An 18,931-nucleotide genomic window follows, 5' to 3' on the forward strand; every position below is an offset into this window, starting at 1 on the left:
GTATACAATATAAGACAATTAAAGCAACAGCCTGAAAATCTCTACACTTAATCCCATGTAGTACAGTTTGATTTTCATGTACAAGTTGGCATAAAATACCACCAAGGCAATGAATGCCAATCTGAGCAGTTAACAAAACACTTGCCACAACAAATCACTTATCCTAATAATTTCTCAATGTGATCCTAAAGTGATGATTATGGTTACTTCACACCCTTCTTGTCATAGATTCAATTCTCAGTAGAGAAACTCTGTTCACTAAGTTTGTTTTACAGCCGTACTGTTGTGAAGAACAATTGTCTTAAGTGCTTACATTTTCTGGGAAGATTAGCAAAAGAATTTAATCAAACAATCATGAGGAGTTGGCAGCCAGCTCTTGTTGTTCAAGCTAGTGCGCACATAAGTTACTGGTGATTTAAAATAAATATTATGTACAGAATATTTCAGTCAAAATGCTGGTTGGATTGAAAGAAAATTGAACTGCCCGGTACAGAAAACTGGTAAGATATTTGTGAATTTTATCACAATGCTACATTTTGAAATACAGCTTCACCTCAATATATCTTTAATTTGCTCCATATTATTTACAGATACATTTACCTCCTATGGGACTTGCTGATAAAAAGGGTCGCAAGTTTAGAATGCAAGAGAGGCTGAGGAAAATTGCAAAACCAGTGTATCTACAATCACATGACGAGATGTAATGGTGGCTGGGGTCAGCTACTTGTAAATTATTTTCTTTAATCACATGAATATGATTTATTACTTAAGTGGTTTACATTGTACTTTATCTCTAGAAGTAAAATTCTCTAATGAAAAAGATGTAACTTCCAGCAAACTTTGAATTAAGAAGTTCGTAAAGTAAGCAGGCTGTGGTACTATCCTGAACCAGAATTATTATTAACTTGGTGTTCTGCAATATCCAATAGACTTTCAATGTAAGAACATTTTGAAAAATGGGCCAAATAACGTGCTCCTATGCTCTACTATAGGTTTGCCTCACCACTTCTGGGGCTGATGGCTAAGGCCTGTTGTGCTCCTGTAGCACACAAATAATATAATGCAGTGTGAAAGTAGGTCAACTTCTTTAAGGCTCCGTATTTTGTGCAAAATATACTGTAAAAGTGCAGATAGTACCACAAATTTCCCGACTGCTTTTTTTTTCTTCAGTGCCTTTTTTATTCATTCTCTGGACATTAGCAACAATGGCAATGCCAGCATTTATTCCCATTCCTAGTTGCTCTTGAGAATGTGGTGGTAGAATCATAGAAAGTTTAAGGCACAGAAAGAGGCCACTAGGTCCATCGTGTCTGTGCTGGCCGAAAAACGATCCACCTATTCTAATCCCACCTTCCAGCATTTGGTCCATAGCCCTGCAGATTATGGCACTTGGGGTGCATATCCAGACTCCTTTTGAATGAGCTGAGGGTTTGTGCCTCAACTACCCTTTTAGACAGTGAGTTCCAGACCCCCACCACCCTCTGGGTGAAAAGGTTTTTCCTCTTCTCCCCTCTGATTTTTCTACCAGTCACTTTAAATCTATGCCCCATAGTCACTGACCTCTCTGCTAAGGTGAATAGGCTCTTCACCTCCACTCTATCCAGGCCCTTCAAAATTTTGTACATTTCAATCAGATCTCCCCTTAGCCTTCTCTGTTCCAAGGAGAACAACCCCAGCCTATCCAATCTTTCCACATAGCTGCATTTTTTCAGTCCAGTGGTGGGCTTTCTGCTTGAACGGCTGCAGTCTGAATGGTCAAGGTGCACCCACAATGCTGTTGGGTAGGGAGTTCCAGGATTTACATTCAGCAAAGATGAAGGAATGGCAATTATATAGTCAAGTCAGAATGGTGTGCTCCTTTGATAGGAACTTGGAGCTGATGGTGTTACCATGCATCTGCTACCCTTGTCCTGGAGTGGGTGGATGTGAACAAGACTAAGTCCAAGAGTTTCTTAAAGTGGCAGAAGCTTTTTTAATGCATATTGCTGTTATTGTAGATTTATTCCTTAGCTTTGTTACAATTCAAAATAATGGTCTGCCTGTTTCTACTGTTGCTGCTTAAGTTTGTTTCTGAAGTACCAGAAATTATAGTATTTTGTAGTTTAGGTGGTACCAAGGTAAAAGAATAATGCTAGAGAGATCAGCAGACCCTAAATTATGTATTCAAATTTAAGCACCTCGATCTGTTATTGACCAAGGCCAGCTGTCTGAGCTTTCTATGGTTTAACAGGATTCCAGTTGTCATATGCAGCAAGCACACATGTAGGAATTGCAGCAAAGGGTTATTGTTACCCTCAACTGTTTGTGACTCATTGTTGGTGCTACTAGCACTGTAATATTAGCTAATCAACTACTGACTGATCAAACAGATGTCTAATGCCTCAGTGAGCTTAGCTTGCACTTGCATCTCCTTTCCCACTGAACGGCATGACACATCACTGCCCTACTGCATATCCAAAAGTATAAGAGGTCAGTGGTAGCTGCTTTGTTCTCAACCTGGAGTTCATTGAAGGCATCAATAAGTGATTATTTTTATGTTACAGATGTTTAATGTGTGAAGCCGTAAGGTGTGTGTGTGGCAACACTTTCCACTGAGTAGCCATTTGAATATATGCCCTGTTGAAGTATCAGTATATATGGAATGAAAGATCTGTAAGGTTATATGATGGCCCCATTTCCCATAACATAATTTGTAGACCACTCCCCTTCCGCATCACTTTTGAAAATTGAATAGTCTCCCAGTCTACATGAGACTACACGTATACCTTTCAAGTACTTTCTTTAATGTATTTTGTCCTGTTACTTTTTCTGCGCCGCCCACAAATAAAATATAGCTATTATTTCATTAAAGGTTCTTTAGTCCAGATTTTTTTCACAATACTTGTACAAAAAAAGGCAAAAATTGATAGGACAAAATCTCAAGTACAACTTAGTAAAATGTCAAATCAAAACAGAAAATGCTGGAATTACTCAGCAGCATCTGTGTCCTATCATTAGATCACAAATCTGAAACATTGCGCTGCATTTTAGAAGCTCGACGTGCGGTTCATGAGCATATCCGAGGCAACCACGTCGCTGTCCCCCCCCCCACCGCCATTGGCGGGGGCGGGCAAGCCATCACTGGCACCAGCAACCAGCCCCAATGCGATTTTTAAAGGGCTTACAGCCCTTAATGAGCATTTAAATTTGAAAAGTACAGTGATGTTTAACTTGTTAATAAATGAATAAAATAAGGTTTCCATGCCCTCTCCCACCCCCACCTTCCAGTGGCATTACACATCATTCCTGCCATTCCCCCCCCCCCAAAAGTTCAGAACCTTTGTCCTTTACCTCTTCCCATCACCCGCCCGGCCAATCCGAAGCGTTCTAATCCCACTCTGCACCACCCCCCCGCACAGAGAAAATCACCTTTTTCCCCCCCCCTCATGCCTCGTTTCCCCAAACGGGGATTCGAAGGCACGGCATTGCCAACTGCCCGAATGAAGATGGGTGCAGCAGTTAAGGAGATGACAGGACCTTCATCAATTCAGGTAGGTAAATTAATTTAAATATGGAAATTGTGATCCTGTCACCGAGCGGCAGGGTGGCCACCATGAGGCTGCTGCCGAGATTGGTATGGGGCCTGCCAAAGTCAGGAGAGCCTTTAAAATCCAGTCCATTAACTCTGTTTCTCTCTTCACAGATGCTGCCTGACATGCTGAGTATTTCCAGCATTTTCTGTTTTTATTTCAGATTTCCAGCAGCTACAGTATTTTGCTTTTGTATTTTTGAAATGTCTCCTTGTTACCACCACTTTATTCATATTTCCTCCTGGAGTAGATTATACAATAGTAACCCACAATGTGTGAATTGAAATAAGGTTACAGCTATATTAGAATATCCTCTGGGCATATCATACGATAAGGACTTGAGTTGTCTTTGTAACTTTTATTATGAAAGTAAATAATACAAAACAGTCTGGTACAGTCCATCACTTAAAACATCCATGTTTAAAATGTGTAGTGTTACGACCGACGCAGAAAGAGTGCACCGTTTTTTCTAGTTCCACTTCTCCATAGGTCACAACATATATTTAAATGTTTACCCGTTACTGATATGGTCTATCATAGACTCTATTTTTATTCCAGAATAAAATGCACCAAGTTTCTGTAATAAACAGAAAAATTTTCAGTTTATTCTAAAACAAGACTTAATCAGTAACGAAGCAGAGCATTATTACACAGAGTGAGGTATGAAAGTTCCCTTTTAACCTTAGCCCCTCACTCTCACACACACACCAGTTAACTGAAAAATAGAGATTTTTTTTCTTTAGAGCTCTGTTAACAAAAAAAAGACAAAGAAGAATACCTTGGCCAAATACTTTCTAATTCTTGAAGAAAAAAGAGAAGATATGGGAAGATGGTTTAGCGTCCCAAATACGCATAGACAGCAGTCACTGGGATTTTTCTACAACAGTTATTTTCAGGCGACTTTGAATATCGGTTTGGCAGGCTTTCCAGGAGAAATGCAGCATCCTTTTCTCTATTTCTTACACTTGATTCTCAGGAAGTTCTCAAAGAGATGGAAGAGGGTGCTGATGGTGACTGCTCTCTTGGCTGGTTTTCTCCAACTAACTGCCTTTAAAACAGTTCACACTCCAACACTGTCCAAAGCAAAACCAAAACAATATCTCAAGAGTCAAACCTCCTGACCCCTATAAATCCTGACCTGTCACTTCTAACATCTCCAAGTCAAAAAGCCCCTGCTGGGTATTTATCTGAAGAAAGGTGACTTACAGTCAGGGTTGTTTACAAATCAAGTCCAAAAGACCTTCCGATAATCTCAGTGAAAAAATTCCAAATAATCCTTTTCAGTTTTCCCAAATAACAAAGTCCATAATTCTAAAATACATGAGTCCTCAAAAAAAACTTAACAAAAAATATAGAAGTCATTTATATTGGCCAAAGGATGATGGCTTCAATGTTAATTTTAAAGTTGTCCTATACAAAGTCTTAAGTGCTTGCTCCCTGTATTTTGGACAGAAACAGAACTGCCATTTTTTTCTGTTTTTTGTTTTTTTAAATTCAATCTGATAACTCTCAAGAAAATCAAAAAGCAATTTTTTTGCCAATTAGTTTCAACTTTTGTTAACTTACACCATGCTTTGCAAATTATAGCTGGCATTGTTGGCACAATGCTACAATAACCTGGAATATGTTGTTCCTTTAATTATGTTGTCTGCCACAAGCAGTTAACAGCGGCTTTTGAGTCAAAGTAGAGAGCTCCGAGAACTGTGGTAACATCCAGTTTCAGACTTTAAATGTCCTTCAGGCAATAACATCTTATTAAAAGTGGTGCTCACCTATCATAAAGTCTGTCAAATGTTTACACTCATCCTGCTTTATGCTGAATATCAGTAATAAGCATCTGATCCCTGCAATTTGATCCCAGGATTATAAACTGATTGTAGATTAGAATTAATAGGTAAGAGAGCACAAACATTGCCCGATGGTAAATTTAGATTAACTACTTAAAGGTTCACGGCATTTCTCCTGTATCTGACGAAGGGAGAACAGCATGTCAATAGTCGATCTCTCTGCACGAAAGCCTCAGGGTAGACGCGCTCGGCCAGCTTCTGGAGCCTGTTCAGAGCGACTCGAGCAAAGACTTTCCCCACTATGCTGAGCAGGGAGATTCCACGGTAGTTGTTGCAGTCACCGCGGTCACCTTTGTTTTTATAGAGGGTGATGATGTTGGCATCGCGCATGTCCTGGGGTACTGCTCCCTCGTCCCAGCACAGGCATAGCAGTTCATGTAGTGCTGAGAGTATAGCAGGCTTGGCACTCTTGATTATTTCAGGGGTAATGCTGTCCTTCCCAGGGGCTTTTCCGCTGGCTAGGGAATCAATGGCATCACTGAGTTCCGATTTGGTTGGCTGTATGTCCAGCTCATCCATGACTGGTAGAGGCTGGGCTGCATTGAGGGCAGTCTCAGTGACAGCATTCTCCCTGGAGTACAGTTCTAGGTAGTGCTCAACCCAGCGGTCCATCTGTTTGCGTTGGTCAGTGATTATGTCCCCCGATTTAGATTTGAGGGGGGTGATCTTCTTGATGGTTGGCCCAAGAGCTCTCTTCATGCCATCATACATTCCTCTGATGTTTCCGGTGTCTGAGGCCAGCTGAATATGGCTGCATAGGTGTTGCCAGTAGTCGTTTGCGCAACGCCTAGCTGTTCTTTGTGCAGTACTTCTGGCTGCTTTAAGTGCTGCGGATGTTAAATCGCTGGGGGCTTTCTTGTAGTTCAAAAGTGCAATGCGCTTAGCGGCTATGACAGGTTCCAGCTCTTCATTATGAGATTGAAACCAGTCTGCATTTCTCTTCGCACTTTTGCCGTAGGTGGTCAAAACTGACTCATAGATGGCGTCTCTGATGTGGGCCCACTTGGTCTCAGCATCCCCTGTGGGAGTGTTTTGAAGGGCTGTTACAAGTGAATTTAGAAATTTTTGTAACAGCTGTGGGTGAGAAATTCTGCTCGTGTTGATGCGCGGGTGGCCCTTCTGCTTGGAATGATGCAACTTCTTTGGTCTGAGTCTAACCTTGCTGCACACCAGGGAGTGGTCGGTGTCGCAGTCCGCACTGTGGAAGCTGCGCGTGATTTGAACACTGTTTAAGGCGGCTCGCCTTGTGACAATGAGGTCTAGCTGGTGCCAACGACGTGATCTTGGGTGCCTCCATGAAACCTGGGAAAGTCTTTGCTCGAGTCGCTCTGAACAGGCTCCAGAAGCTGGCCGAGCGCGTCTACCCTGGAGCGACGTCTCAATTCATTCCATCTTCGCTGCCTTCGGAGAATACTTGGCATCAGGTGGCAGGACTATATCTCCAACACAGAAGTCCTTGAAGCGGCCAACACCCCCAGCTTATACACACTACTGAGTCAGCGGCGCTTGAGATGGCTTGGCCATGTGAGCCGCATGGAAGATGGCAGGATCCCCAAAGACACATTGTACAGCGAGCTCGCCACTGGTATCAGACCCACCGGCCGTCCATGTCTCCGTTATAAAGACGTCTGCAAACGCGACATGAAATCGTGTGACATTGATCACAAGTCGTGGGAGTCAGTTGCCAGCATTCGCCAGAGCTGGCGGGCAGCCATAAAGACAGGGCTAAATTGTGGCGAGTCGAAGAGACTTAGTAGTTGGCAGGAAAAAAGACAGAGGCGCAAGGGGAGAGCCAACTGTGCAACAGCCCCAACAAACAAATTTCTCTGCAGCACCTGTGGAAGAGCCTGTCACTCCAGAATTGGCCTTTATAGCCACTCCAGGCGCTGCTTCACAAACCACTGACCACCTCCAGGCGCGTATCCATTGTCTCTCGAGATAAGGAGGCCCAAAAGAAAAAGAAGAACTGATACTGCAACACAGCAACATAGCAATTGATTTAAGTATCCAGTTTAATGTGAAACATACTTTTAGGATTATTGCATATTCAACTGAGGAATAAGATCTTGGTATCCAGGTACATAAATCCCTGAAAGTTGCTACCCAGGTTAATAGGGCTGTTAAGAAGGCATATGGTGTGTTAGCCTTTATTAGTAGGGGGATCGAGTTTCAGAGCCACGGGGTCATGATGCAGCTGTACAAAACTCTGGTGAAGCCGCACCTGGAGTATTGCGTGCAGTTCTGGTCACCGCATTATAGGAAGGATGTCGAAGCTTTGGAAAGGGTGCAGAGGAGATTTACTAGGATGTTGCCTGGTATGGAAGGAAGGTCTTACGAGGAAAGGCTGAGGGACTTGGGGTTGTTTTCGTTGGAGAGAAGGAGGAGGAGAGGTGACTTAATAGAGACATACAAGATAATCAGAGGGTTAGATAGGGTGGATAGTGAGAGTCTTTTTCCTCGGATGAGGATGGCAAACACGAGGGGACATAGCTTTAAGTTGAGGGGTGAAAGATATAGGACAGATGTCAGAGGTAGTTTCTTTACGCAGAGAGTAGTAGGAGCGTGGAACGCCCTGCCTGCAACAGTAGTAGACTCGCCAACTTTAAGGGCATTTAAGTGGTCATTGGATAGACATATGGATGTAAATGGAATAGTGTAGGTCAGATGATCGGCGCAACATCGAGGGCCGAAGGGCCTGTACTGCGCTGTAATATTCTAATTCTAATTCTAATTCTAAGTGTAAATCAATGCATGAGATTCAAGCAATGGTGGACTGTCAACTGGAGAAACATATAAGTATCAATGCTAATTTGAGTATGTTTTGTTTTGAATAGTTAAACCTTCAAAATAAACAACTTCTTGATGAGATTCATCAGCTGCAGAAAACACTTGGCTTTGGAAACCCTTCACTTTGAACCCATTGCAATTCATTAGTTCTTATATTGGTTCCGTGCTTCAGTACCATTAGACAGTCTACAATTTTTTTGGGATTCTGATTACGTTTATTATACAGCTTTAAAAGGTGTGATTTTGGCTATTGTAAAGCCTACCTTACATATAGATGCTAAAGTCTATACCAAGATGTGAATGATTCCATGATGTTACAGAAACTGAATAAAATGGATTTTGAAAACTTTATCTCTGGTTTCTGGTGTTTATGAGGGTCTTGAAGATCTCATTAACTTTTACCTTTCTGTCATTTTATTCTAAGTTCTATTAGTTGGTACATATATATTGTTACTTGAAGTAGTTTTCATAGAGAGATACAGCACTGAAACAGGCCCTTTAGCCCACCGAGTCTGTACTGACCATCAACCACCCATTTATACTAATCCTACATTAATCCGCGCATCAACACGAGCAGAATTTCTCACCCACAGCTGTTACAAAAATTTCTAAATTCACTTGTAACAGCCCTTCAAAACACTCCCACAGGGGATGCTGAGACCAAGTGGGCCCACATCAGAGACGCCATCTATGAGTCAGCTTTGACCACCTACGGCAAAAGTGCGAAGAGAAATGCAGACTGGTTTCAATCTCATAATGAAGAGCTGGAACCTGTCATAGCCGCTAAGCGCATTGCACTTTTGAACTACAAGAAAGCCCCCAGCGATTTAACATCCGCAGCACTTAAAGCAGCCAGAAGTACTGCACAAAGAACAGCTAGGCGTTGCGCAAACGACTACTGGCAACACCTATGCAGTCATATTCAGCTGGCCTCAGACACCGGAAACATCAGAGGAATGTATGATGGCATGAAGAGAGCTCTTGGGCCAACCATCAAGAAGATCACCCCCCTCAAATCTAAATCGGAGGACATAATCACTGACCAACGCAAACAGATGGACCGCTGGGTTGAGCACTACCTAGAACTGTACTCCAGGGAGAATGCTGTCACTGAGACTGCCCTCAATGCAGCCCAGCCTCTACCAGTCATGGATGAGCTGGACATACAGCCAACCAAATCGGAACTCAGTGTTGCCATTGATTCCCTAGCCAGCGGAAAAGCCCCTGGGAAGGACAGCATTACCCCTGAAATAATCAAGAGTGCCAAGCCTGCTATACTCTCAGCACTACATGAACTGCTATGCCTGTGCTGGGACGAGGGAGCAGTACCCCAGGACATGCGCGATGCCAACATCATCACCCTCTATAAAAACAAAGGTGACCGCGGTGACTGCAACAACTACCGTGGAATCTCCCTGCTCAGCATAGTGGGGAAAGTCTTTGCTCGAGTCGCTCTGAACAGGCTCCAGAAGCTGGCCGAGCGCGTCTACCCTGAGGCACAGTGTGGCTTTCGTGCAGAGAGATCGACTATTGACATGCTGTTCTCCCTTCGTCAGATACAGGAGAAATGCCGTGAACAACAGATGCCCCTCTACATTGCTTTCATTGATCTCACCAAAGCCTTTGACCTCGTCAGCAGACGTGGTCTCTTCAGACTACTAGAAAAGATCGGATGTCCACCAAAGCTACTAAGTATCATCACCTCATTCCATGACAATATGAAAGGCACAATTCAACATGGTGGCTCCTCATCAGAGCCCTTTCCTATCCTGAGTGGTGTGAAACAGGGCTGTGTTCTCGCACCCACACTTTTTGGGATTTTCTTCTCCCTGCTGCTTTCACATGCGTTCAAATCCTCTGAAGAAGGAATTTTCCTCCACACAAGATCAGGGGGCAGGTTGTTCAACCTTGCCCGTCTAAGAGCGAAGTCCAAAGTACGGAAAGTCCTCATCAGAGAACTCCTCTTTGCTGACGATGCTGCTTTAACATCTCACACTGAAGAATGCCTGCAGAGTCTCATCGACAGGTTTGCGTCTGCCTGCAATGAATTTGGCCTAACCATCAGCCTCAAGAAAACGAACATCATGGGGCAGGATGTCAGAAATGCTCCATCCATCAATATTGGCGACCACGCTCTGGAAGTGGTTCAAGAGTTCACCTACCTAGGCTCAACTATCACCAGTAACCTGTCTCTAGATGCAGAAATCAACAAGCGCATGGGTAAGGCTTCCACTGCTATGTCCAGACTGGCCAAGAGAGTGTGGGAAAATGGCGCACTGACACGGAACACAAAAGTCCGAGTGTATCAGGCCTGTGTCCTCAGTACCTTGCTCGACGGCAGCGAGGCCTGGACAACGTATGCCAGCCAAGAGCGACGTCTCAATTCATTCCATCTTCGCTGCCTTCGGAGAATACTTGGCATCAGGTGGCAGGACTATATCTCCAACACAGAAGTCCTTGAAGCGGCCAACACCCCCAGCTTATACACACTACTGAGTCAGCGGCGCTTGAGATGGCTTGGCCATGTGAGCCGCATGGAAGATGGCAGGATCCCCAAAGACACATTGTACAGCGAGCTCGCCACTGGTATCAGACCCACCGGCCGTCCATGTCTCCGTTATAAAGACGTCTGCAAACGCGACATGAAATCGTGTGACATTGATCACAAGTCGTGGGAGTCAGTTGCCAGCATTCGCCAGAGCTGGCGGGCAGCCATAAAGACAGGGCTAAATTGTGGCGAGTCGAAGAGACTTAGTAGTTGGCAGGAAAAAAGACAGAGGCGCAAGGGGAGAGCCAACTGTGCAACAGCCCCAACAAACAAATTTCTCTGCAGCACCTGTGGAAGAGCCTGTCACTCCAGAATTGGCCTTTATAGCCACTCCAGGCGCTGCTTCACAAACCACTGACCACCTCCAGGCGCGTATCCATTGTCTCTCGAGATAAGGAGGCCCAAAAGAAAGAACTTAAAGGTTAAAATCTATTCCAGGAATAAGGATTCGGGAAAATTCATAGGGTTGTCTTTCTTTTAAAGTTTGTTTAATTTGTATTTCTTTCTTGATCTGACAGTCAGTGAACAATTTAGATGAGATGTTCCAAAGCTTGGTGGTTCTCACACTCACTGCCCTTTTTTTTTGTAAGTTTCATAAAAATATGTTTCAAATATTTATTTCCTGTTACTAGCCATCATGCAGGCAGGCTTTTGCACAAACAAGCCTGCTGTAAACGATGAGGACTATACTTTCAATGGCACCAGCATCGCTGAGTCCCCCACCATCAACATCCGGGGGGCGGTGGGCACCACTGAAACAAAGCTTAACTGAACCAGGTATATCAACATCATGGCTGCAAGAGCGGTGGATTTGTAATTTGTAAAGAATGACTCATTTCCTAAACCCACAGCACCTCTCCACCATCTACAAGGCTCAATTCAGGAATATGATGGAATATCCCCCACTCACCTGGAAGAGTGTAGGCACAACAACATTCAAGAAGCCAGACATCATCCAGGACAAAGCAGTCTCTTGATCAGCACCCCTGCTGTTGAATCACCACTGTCACACAGTGACAGCAAGTTTACCTGTCTAAGTTAACACACAATGTTGATCTTAATCAGACCTTCCTTCATTGTTGCTGGGCCAAATCCTAGATTTCCTTCCCTGTCACTATTGTGGGAGCATCATCAACCCAACGACTGCAGCAGTTCAAGAAAGTTCACCACCACCTTCTCAGGGCAACTAGGGACTGCCTATAAATGCGACCTTGCCAGTGCACCTACATCCTGAGAACAAAAATCTAAATCCTGTTCATCGTGAACTACATTGGAGATCCATGTATATTCTACATATATTGTAGGCATTTTTCTATGGCATCTTTTCCTTTGTCAATGTAGATGTTGAGATGAAATTCTGAAGAATCCATCTAAATAAATTGACCATTCCTGTTGTGATTTTCTATTTGAAGCGAACATGAGCAATTAGACTAGGAGTGGGCTATTCAACCTCTTGAGCCTGCTTTGCCATCCAGTAAGATCATGACTGATCTTCTACCTCAACTCCACCTTCTTGGACTATCCCATATTCTATTTAATTCTTTCATGGGGTGTGAGCATCATTTGCAAGACCAGCATTTGTCGCCCATCCCTAATTGGTGGTGAGACATCTTTTTGAACCGCTGCAGTTCATGTGGCCTAGGTACACCCACAGTGCTGTTAAGGAGGGAGTTACGGGTTTTTGACCCGGCGACAGTGAAGGAACGGTGATATAGTTCCAAGATGGTCTGTGGCTTGGAGGGGAACCTGCAGGTGATGTTCCCATTGATGCCCTTAATATCCAAAAATCTATTGATCTCGGTTTTGAACATACTCAACAACTTAACAGCCTTCTGGATAGAGAATTCCAAAGTTTCAGAACCCTTTGAAGAAATTTCTCCTCATCTCAGTCCTATATGTCTGACCCTAGTTCTAGACTCCCCAGCCAGGGATAACATCCTTCCAGCATCTACTCAGTTAAACCCCTTAAGAACTTTATATGCTTTAATTGGATCACCTCTCATTCTTCTAAACGCCAGGGAATAGAAGCCTAGTTTACTCAATCTCTTCTCATAAGACAATCCCCTCATCCAAGGAATCAGCCTAGTGAAACTTTGTTGCACTCCATCAACCTTTGTTGGGTACAGAGACCAAAGTACTCCAGGTGTGGTCTCACCAAGGCCCTATAAAATTGCACTAAGACTTCCTTACTCAAACTCCAATCCCTTTGTAATAAAGGCAAACAGACCATTTACTTTCCTAATTGCTTGCAGTAGTTGCATGTTAAATTTCTGTGATTTGTGCACATGGACACCCAAGTCTGTCTGGATACCAGCATTTCCTAGACCTCATCATTTAAAAAATGTTCTCCCTATTTTGTGTGGTTCAGGCCCTTAATTGGCAACAGTCAGGGCTTCTGCCCCTTCGAGGCTGGAAGTTTCACCTCCAAGATCTGTCAACCAATTAGCTTCATCCAGCGAGAAGAGGGCCCTGGACATTGGCCTCCAAGAAAGAAAGTGGGACAATCTGCTAGGCCCGCGAAAGGTTGTGGGGGGTGGTGGTGGTAGAGCTAGGGGTGTTTTAGCGGGGGCAGCCAGAACTGCTGGCAGTGGCCTCCATAGGGCACCCCCAAGCCCGCAAGGAAGCCGCTATGTATTACTAGGTGGCCTCTTCAGGTGCTAAGGTGCTGGTAGTGGCTGGACAAAGGCCTTTAAGTTGCAATTAATTGGCCACTTAAGGGCCTTAATTGGTCTCGGAGTGGGCAGGCCATTTGCCATGTTACCCGCCGCTGGTAAAATAGCAATGGGGGCTGTATGTGACAGGCATGGCACCCCGTTGCCTCTCTCTTGATTTTACAATCCCCAACCCTCTCCTCCCACCCGCTCTTAGCCCTGTCCTTGGGGGGAGGGCATTAAATTCCTGCCCACATTTCTCTGCATTGTATTCCACTTGCCATGTTCTTGCCCACTCACTTAACGGACTGGATTTTATTGGCGGTGGACTATCCATGCAGGTCACACGCCAAAGAGCCTCCGCAATGTCCAGCATTGCAGCTCATTTAAATAGCCGGCGGGCCACACCGCCCCCCCCCCCCAACCACGTGGAGGGGGCAGGCTGTCCGGCAATGGCATCAGCCGCTGACGCCATTTTTAAAGGGCAGTTAGCCCAACCGGCGTATTTAAATATTTAAAGCCATATTGAATAAAATTAAATACATTTCTTTTGCCCCTTTCTCACCCCCCCCCCCCAATAATAATTACATTAACTATTTGCCCTTCCCCCCGCAAAACACCTTTACCATCTGACCTCCCCCGCCCCACCAAACTGCACAAGGTTAAAGTACAACCCTTCCCATCAGCCCCTAACCCACAAGGTTTATTTAACACTGTCCTCCTGCACTTCTGAACTTTCCTCCTCCTCCTTCCCCACCAGCGTAGCACCTCGTTTCCCCGGATGGGGACCTAAAGGCGCAGGAGTGCTAGCTGTCGGGCTGAAGATCATGGCAGGCCTTCAAGATTAGACTTAAGCATATGTAAATCTATTCATTTTATTAATTTGCATATGTTGATTGTGGTCCCGTTAGGGGGGGTGGGGGTGTTGGTGCTGCCATGGTGTTTTGCTGCAGCGGGGAGGATCGGACCGGGCCCTGCCAGTGTCGAGGCCTGTGGCGGGCCTCATCCAGAACCATCTTCAGGCCCCACCCACCACAGATCCTGACATCGAGGGCTCCTTAAAATCCAGCCCAACCTGTCTTTATCCCTTAACAACCTTTTTGTCTCCGCACAGCTTACTTTCCCACCTAACTTTGTATCATCAACAAACATGGATACATTACACTCAGTGCCCTCATCTAAGTCATTGAAATAGATTGTAAATAGCTGAGGCCCAAGCACAGATCCTTGTGGAACCCCACTAGTTAAAGCAGGGGTGGGCAATTATTTGGGCTGGAGGACCACTCAAGTTTTGGTGAGCTGTTGAGGGCCGCACGCATAAACAAATTTGTTAATAAACATTAAAATTTGTTGTGGTATTTAGCGTATTAAGAACCCTTCTTAGGTTAGTTAATTAGTTACATCGGATAACCAATCGCATCCCTCCTCCATCTAAATTATACTGTACAATACTTATATGAAAGTGCTGCAGTTAAACTTGGAGTATTTTAATATTGATTTTAAGAAAACAGGTATTACTTACAGATATCAGATGGACAGATTTTCTCCCAATGTTTTTGTTGTTATGGTTAGGAATGAAATAATTATTGATCAATAAATCATTGAAATCAGAACAGCAGAAATGCCAGTTCCTGGTGAATTTTATAATCTACCTACACTATGCCCACTGACATTTTAAACCAGTTCAGTTAAATCTGTTCCAGTGTTTAATACCAAGTTAGCAACAATCAGAGGGTTATTTGCATTGTAAATCATCACACACTCAGTGCTGTTCCATGTTTGCTCCCTTCCTCTCGCATGGCAGCCGCACTCCGTTGCCACCTTGCAAAATGCACGCTTCCGACCACTGTTCATTAGCTTACCTTGGACCACTTCCTGTTGTCTTTCATTAAAGGACACTAAAAGCAGGTAATCTGTGTTCCTTCCTCTCAAAGTTTCTGATTCTTGCTCCTCAGAATATTTCCTGAACCCCCTGGATGGCCTGGTATAGATGCAATGCAGCTCAAGGGCTGGATGAAAACCTCCCATGGGCCGTATGTGTCCTGTGGTCTGTTGTTTGTGCATCCCTGAGTTACAACCTGCCAACCCCAAAAATGGCCTATTTATTCCTACTGTTTTCTGTTTGTCAATCCTTAACCCAATATTACCCCATGATCCCCAATTTTGAGTAATAGAATATTGTTTCTTATATTTTGATCACTTTACTGTAGACATATTTGATCATCTAGTTCTTTATTGGCACTGAGCTCCTACAAAAGAAGCTTACAGCAGTTTAGAAGCTTCACAATAATGTAATTGATGTTGATAAAATTTGAGTTTTTTTATGAAAAGGTGGATTATTGCACTTGCTTTTCAGAATCTAGTTCATTAGTAGAAATAAAAGTTTGATTATGATTTTAATTCCTGAGAAAGACAAATTGAATTAGTTTTGTAAAAAGAGACATGGAGCAAAGATATGATTGTTACAGCATTATTTTTTTCCTAAAAGATCAAACTGATGGTTAAAACAGTTAGCAATGGATCACTTGCACCCCAGCTATGATTCATAGATACCTAATGAGTATTGAAATCACTTTTCTGTAGTTGGCCACTTTAAAGGTTATTCTGTGGGCTGAGTGCACAACTTCATCAAATTCTTCAGGTTTCTTGGCCCTGAATATAGAAGGGATTCAGCAACAGTATATTACGTCCCAGAAACTCAGGAGCTCATTTTGAGCTTTTGTCCTGTGCACGAACGGAGATCTGAGGAGCTCTGGATATTGGAACTGTGGGAGGAGTCCGGTGATGAGCGAAAGAGGGCCGTGGGGGTGCGATAGTGGCAACCTGCTGGATCAGGGCCTGAGAGGCAGTCACCTTGGGGCCAGTGAGATGGGAGATAATGAGGGTGGTTGAATGTACTCCTCTAAGCTTCACATTCGGGGTAAGTAACATCATTTTTGTTGGCAGGTGCTGTGTAGGTTTTGTTTCCGAGTGGAACTGGAGATTGTACTGACTTTCTTGGGGCAAATCAGACTTGCAACGGGCACCTAAAGCAGGTGTTAGGCTCCTTATTTGCATGTGCAAAGAACCTAATGCCTGATTTTAGGCCTACAACTGAACAGGACACTTCCAAGCTCTAACTGCTATTCCTAGAGGGCATGTCACTACAAGGGGAGGTGGAACTTTCTTGAATATGATTCCCACATTTCCTTGGACTTTTAGGTCATGAGTCCATATGTCTTCAAAGAGGAAGTCATTAAGCTGAATTTTACCAGCCCCTCGATGCCGTTGGTTGTGGCGGGAAGCCCTGTAAAATGCTAGCAGGAGTGGCCTGTTACGACCCACTATACCGAGAAGGCCCCATGGGATATTAGCGGCAGCGAGGCCTCGGTCAGCCCCACCCCACCCAGTGGCGGGGACTTCATTAAAAGATTCAAATGAGCCACATTAAAATGCAAATAAACTTAACTGCCACCGCTGGCTGTCCCACAGCAATTTTACGGCTAACCAGCTACAACTCGCACACTTTAGGAACTCCATTGGAGTTCCAAGGGCGAGACACTAGTTTTGGGGGTGTGGATGGGAAAACTATTCCTATTGGCTGTGGGGATAGTAGGAAGGGATTGAAGGTCAAAGATATTGAAGTTGGGTGTGGGGGAGTTCAGAATTTCAAAAAGTATTTTTGGGGGGCTAGGTCAATTTATCTGTTTAGGACTCAGTGGGGGAGTAGGATAAGGGAATCATTGTTATATTAAATGTTTATACTATTTTTAAGCTCACCAACACCTTTAAATATTCAGATATATCCTGAAGAGCTTGAAGCCCTTTAAAAATGGTGGTGCCGGACGCTGTTGCTGGGGCACGGCCCGCTGATAAAATTCAGCCCATTGTCTGAATACTGTACAAGTTATCCGACACCAGAACTGAGCCAATATGGCACATTTTTTAAAAATACATTCAATTTGCCTTTTTATTGGTTGGAGTAATTGCTTAAAAAATCAGAACAGTGCACATATTGTAAATCATGCTGTTCTGAAACTATTCCTGCATAGATATGTTAATGGTTAATTGTCCTATGAAAGCCTCATTTCTCCCTTGCTGACCCGTCTTATTCTCTTCCCCCATCCTTAACCAAAGATAAGATTTCCAGACTGAGCAGGCAAACTGTCCTCCTTTCTCAAAAACAGAAGCCTCTTAATATTTGTAATGCAGCTGTAGGAGGCACTCAAATGCAATATGATTAATTCACTTTGAGCATCTTCTTTACCCCAGAAAGAAGTATCTTCCCTCTTCACCAATCCAGCTATGGTAAAATTGACTTTATATAAAATGCAGAATTGTTCCCACAATCTGCTTTTGTGTATAACATTTGTTTTCCTGAATGATATGGCAACTACAGACATGCCAATATCCAGGGAATGAAACTGACAAAAATAATGCTCGAGTGATGGGCTGATTTTTGTTTTAGGGTCAGGACCAGATTAAACTATAGGCATTTTGCGATATAAATTATTATTAATGATCATTTAGCTAAATGTATATAAGGAAATGGATGATGATCTTTGTGTTCAATTCAGTCTCGTAAACAGGTGATTAATACTATCGTTTCCAAACTCATTCTGTATAAATGCACAGGCATGATATGCTGAAATTTTTACTATCTTGTAGTTCAAAAAATAGAGTCCAGAAATTGGAAATGAAACACTTTATTCATGTCTCAATTCTAATATAACCCACTCAGTGTATGTATTAAAACAAACATATTTAATGCCGTTAGCCTGAAGACCATATTGTGCAAAGTAGTTGAATTTGTTTTTGCATCCAAAATATGCATATGGCTTCTGTGAAACATCTTTCATGTGAACAAAGTGCATGTAAACAAAATGTTAAAATTAGGGATAGATGAAAACAAACTCAATGTATTTTTTCTCCCTTCAGATTGTGTTACACATTCAGTTTTCACTCATGATTTTTGTTAAACATGAATCATTTTAATATTTGTTATCAATGACAAATTCATCATTGCTTTGTATCTCAGAGTAGGTGAACAGTGTGTGCAAAAATACTGTTTGACATAAAATTATTTACTTCTACTTTCAAGGTTCCAAGAAGAAGAATAATGATCAGTTCTCATATTTGGATATTCAAAGATTAGCAAGACATTTTAGCCATCCAACTGACAAAGAGCTGCCACACCACGATTTATCCAGTGCCTTTCTGGTTGATCTGATGAAAGCTCAATTGAAAGAACGTAATTTGTTGAGTGACCAGTTGTAGATAACGTACCTCTGCGAGCACTGGTTTTATAGACTGGACAGTAATAGATATTTTGATGCAGAAATGTTGCACTGACTCCTGGTTTAAGCCAAATAATGGGCAGAGGATCAAACAAAATTTTGGGAAGTGACTCCCCAATAACCATATTTACTCTATCCCAGCAAGCACCTTCCAAAAACAGACCCTTAACATATGCTCCATCTCCTGGTTTTTGGTCCATGTCAGTTTCTTCTTTCATGACCTAGAAAATATAACAGAAGTCTTGGGTAATAT

The 18,931-nt window shown here is 43.2% G+C and overlaps 2 protein-coding genes across 13 annotated transcripts in view; one reads left to right on the forward strand and one right to left on the reverse strand.

Annotated features, from left to right (window-relative positions):
* The window catches only part of lyrm1 (LYR motif containing 1), a 48,853-nt gene that overhangs the window by 26,297 nt on the left and 3,625 nt on the right, over nucleotides 1–18,931 (forward strand). For 4 of the 10 annotated variants that reach the window (XM_068056283.1, XM_068056285.1, XM_068056282.1 and 1 more), the window contains exon 5: nucleotides 591–4,940. The exons of 4 other annotated variants lie outside the window; for them this stretch is intronic. In XM_068056283.1, coding sequence (XP_067912384.1) covers nucleotides 591–704 — 114 coding nt within the window. In that variant the 3' untranslated portion in view covers nucleotides 705–4,940. Of the gene's footprint in view, nucleotides 1–590; nucleotides 4,941–8,250; nucleotides 8,523–18,931 lie in introns of those variants that run through there. 2 more of the 10 variants (XM_068056288.1, XM_068056281.1) reach the window with 2 other exon arrangements.
* Nucleotides 18,103–18,931, reverse strand: part of dnah3 (dynein axonemal heavy chain 3) — a 217,313-nt gene continuing 216,484 nt past the window's right edge. For all 3 annotated transcript variants that reach the window (XM_068056265.1, XM_068056264.1, XM_068056266.1), the window contains one exon: nucleotides 18,103–18,899. In XM_068056265.1, the coding sequence (XP_067912366.1) occupies nucleotides 18,546–18,899 (354 nt within the window). In that variant the 3' untranslated portion in view covers nucleotides 18,103–18,545. The remainder of the gene's footprint in view (nucleotides 18,900–18,931) is intronic.

This window comes from Heterodontus francisci, chromosome 24, assembly GCF_036365525.1.
Source record: "Heterodontus francisci isolate sHetFra1 chromosome 24, sHetFra1.hap1, whole genome shotgun sequence".
NCBI classification, from domain to species: domain Eukaryota; kingdom Metazoa; phylum Chordata; class Chondrichthyes; order Heterodontiformes; family Heterodontidae; genus Heterodontus; species Heterodontus francisci.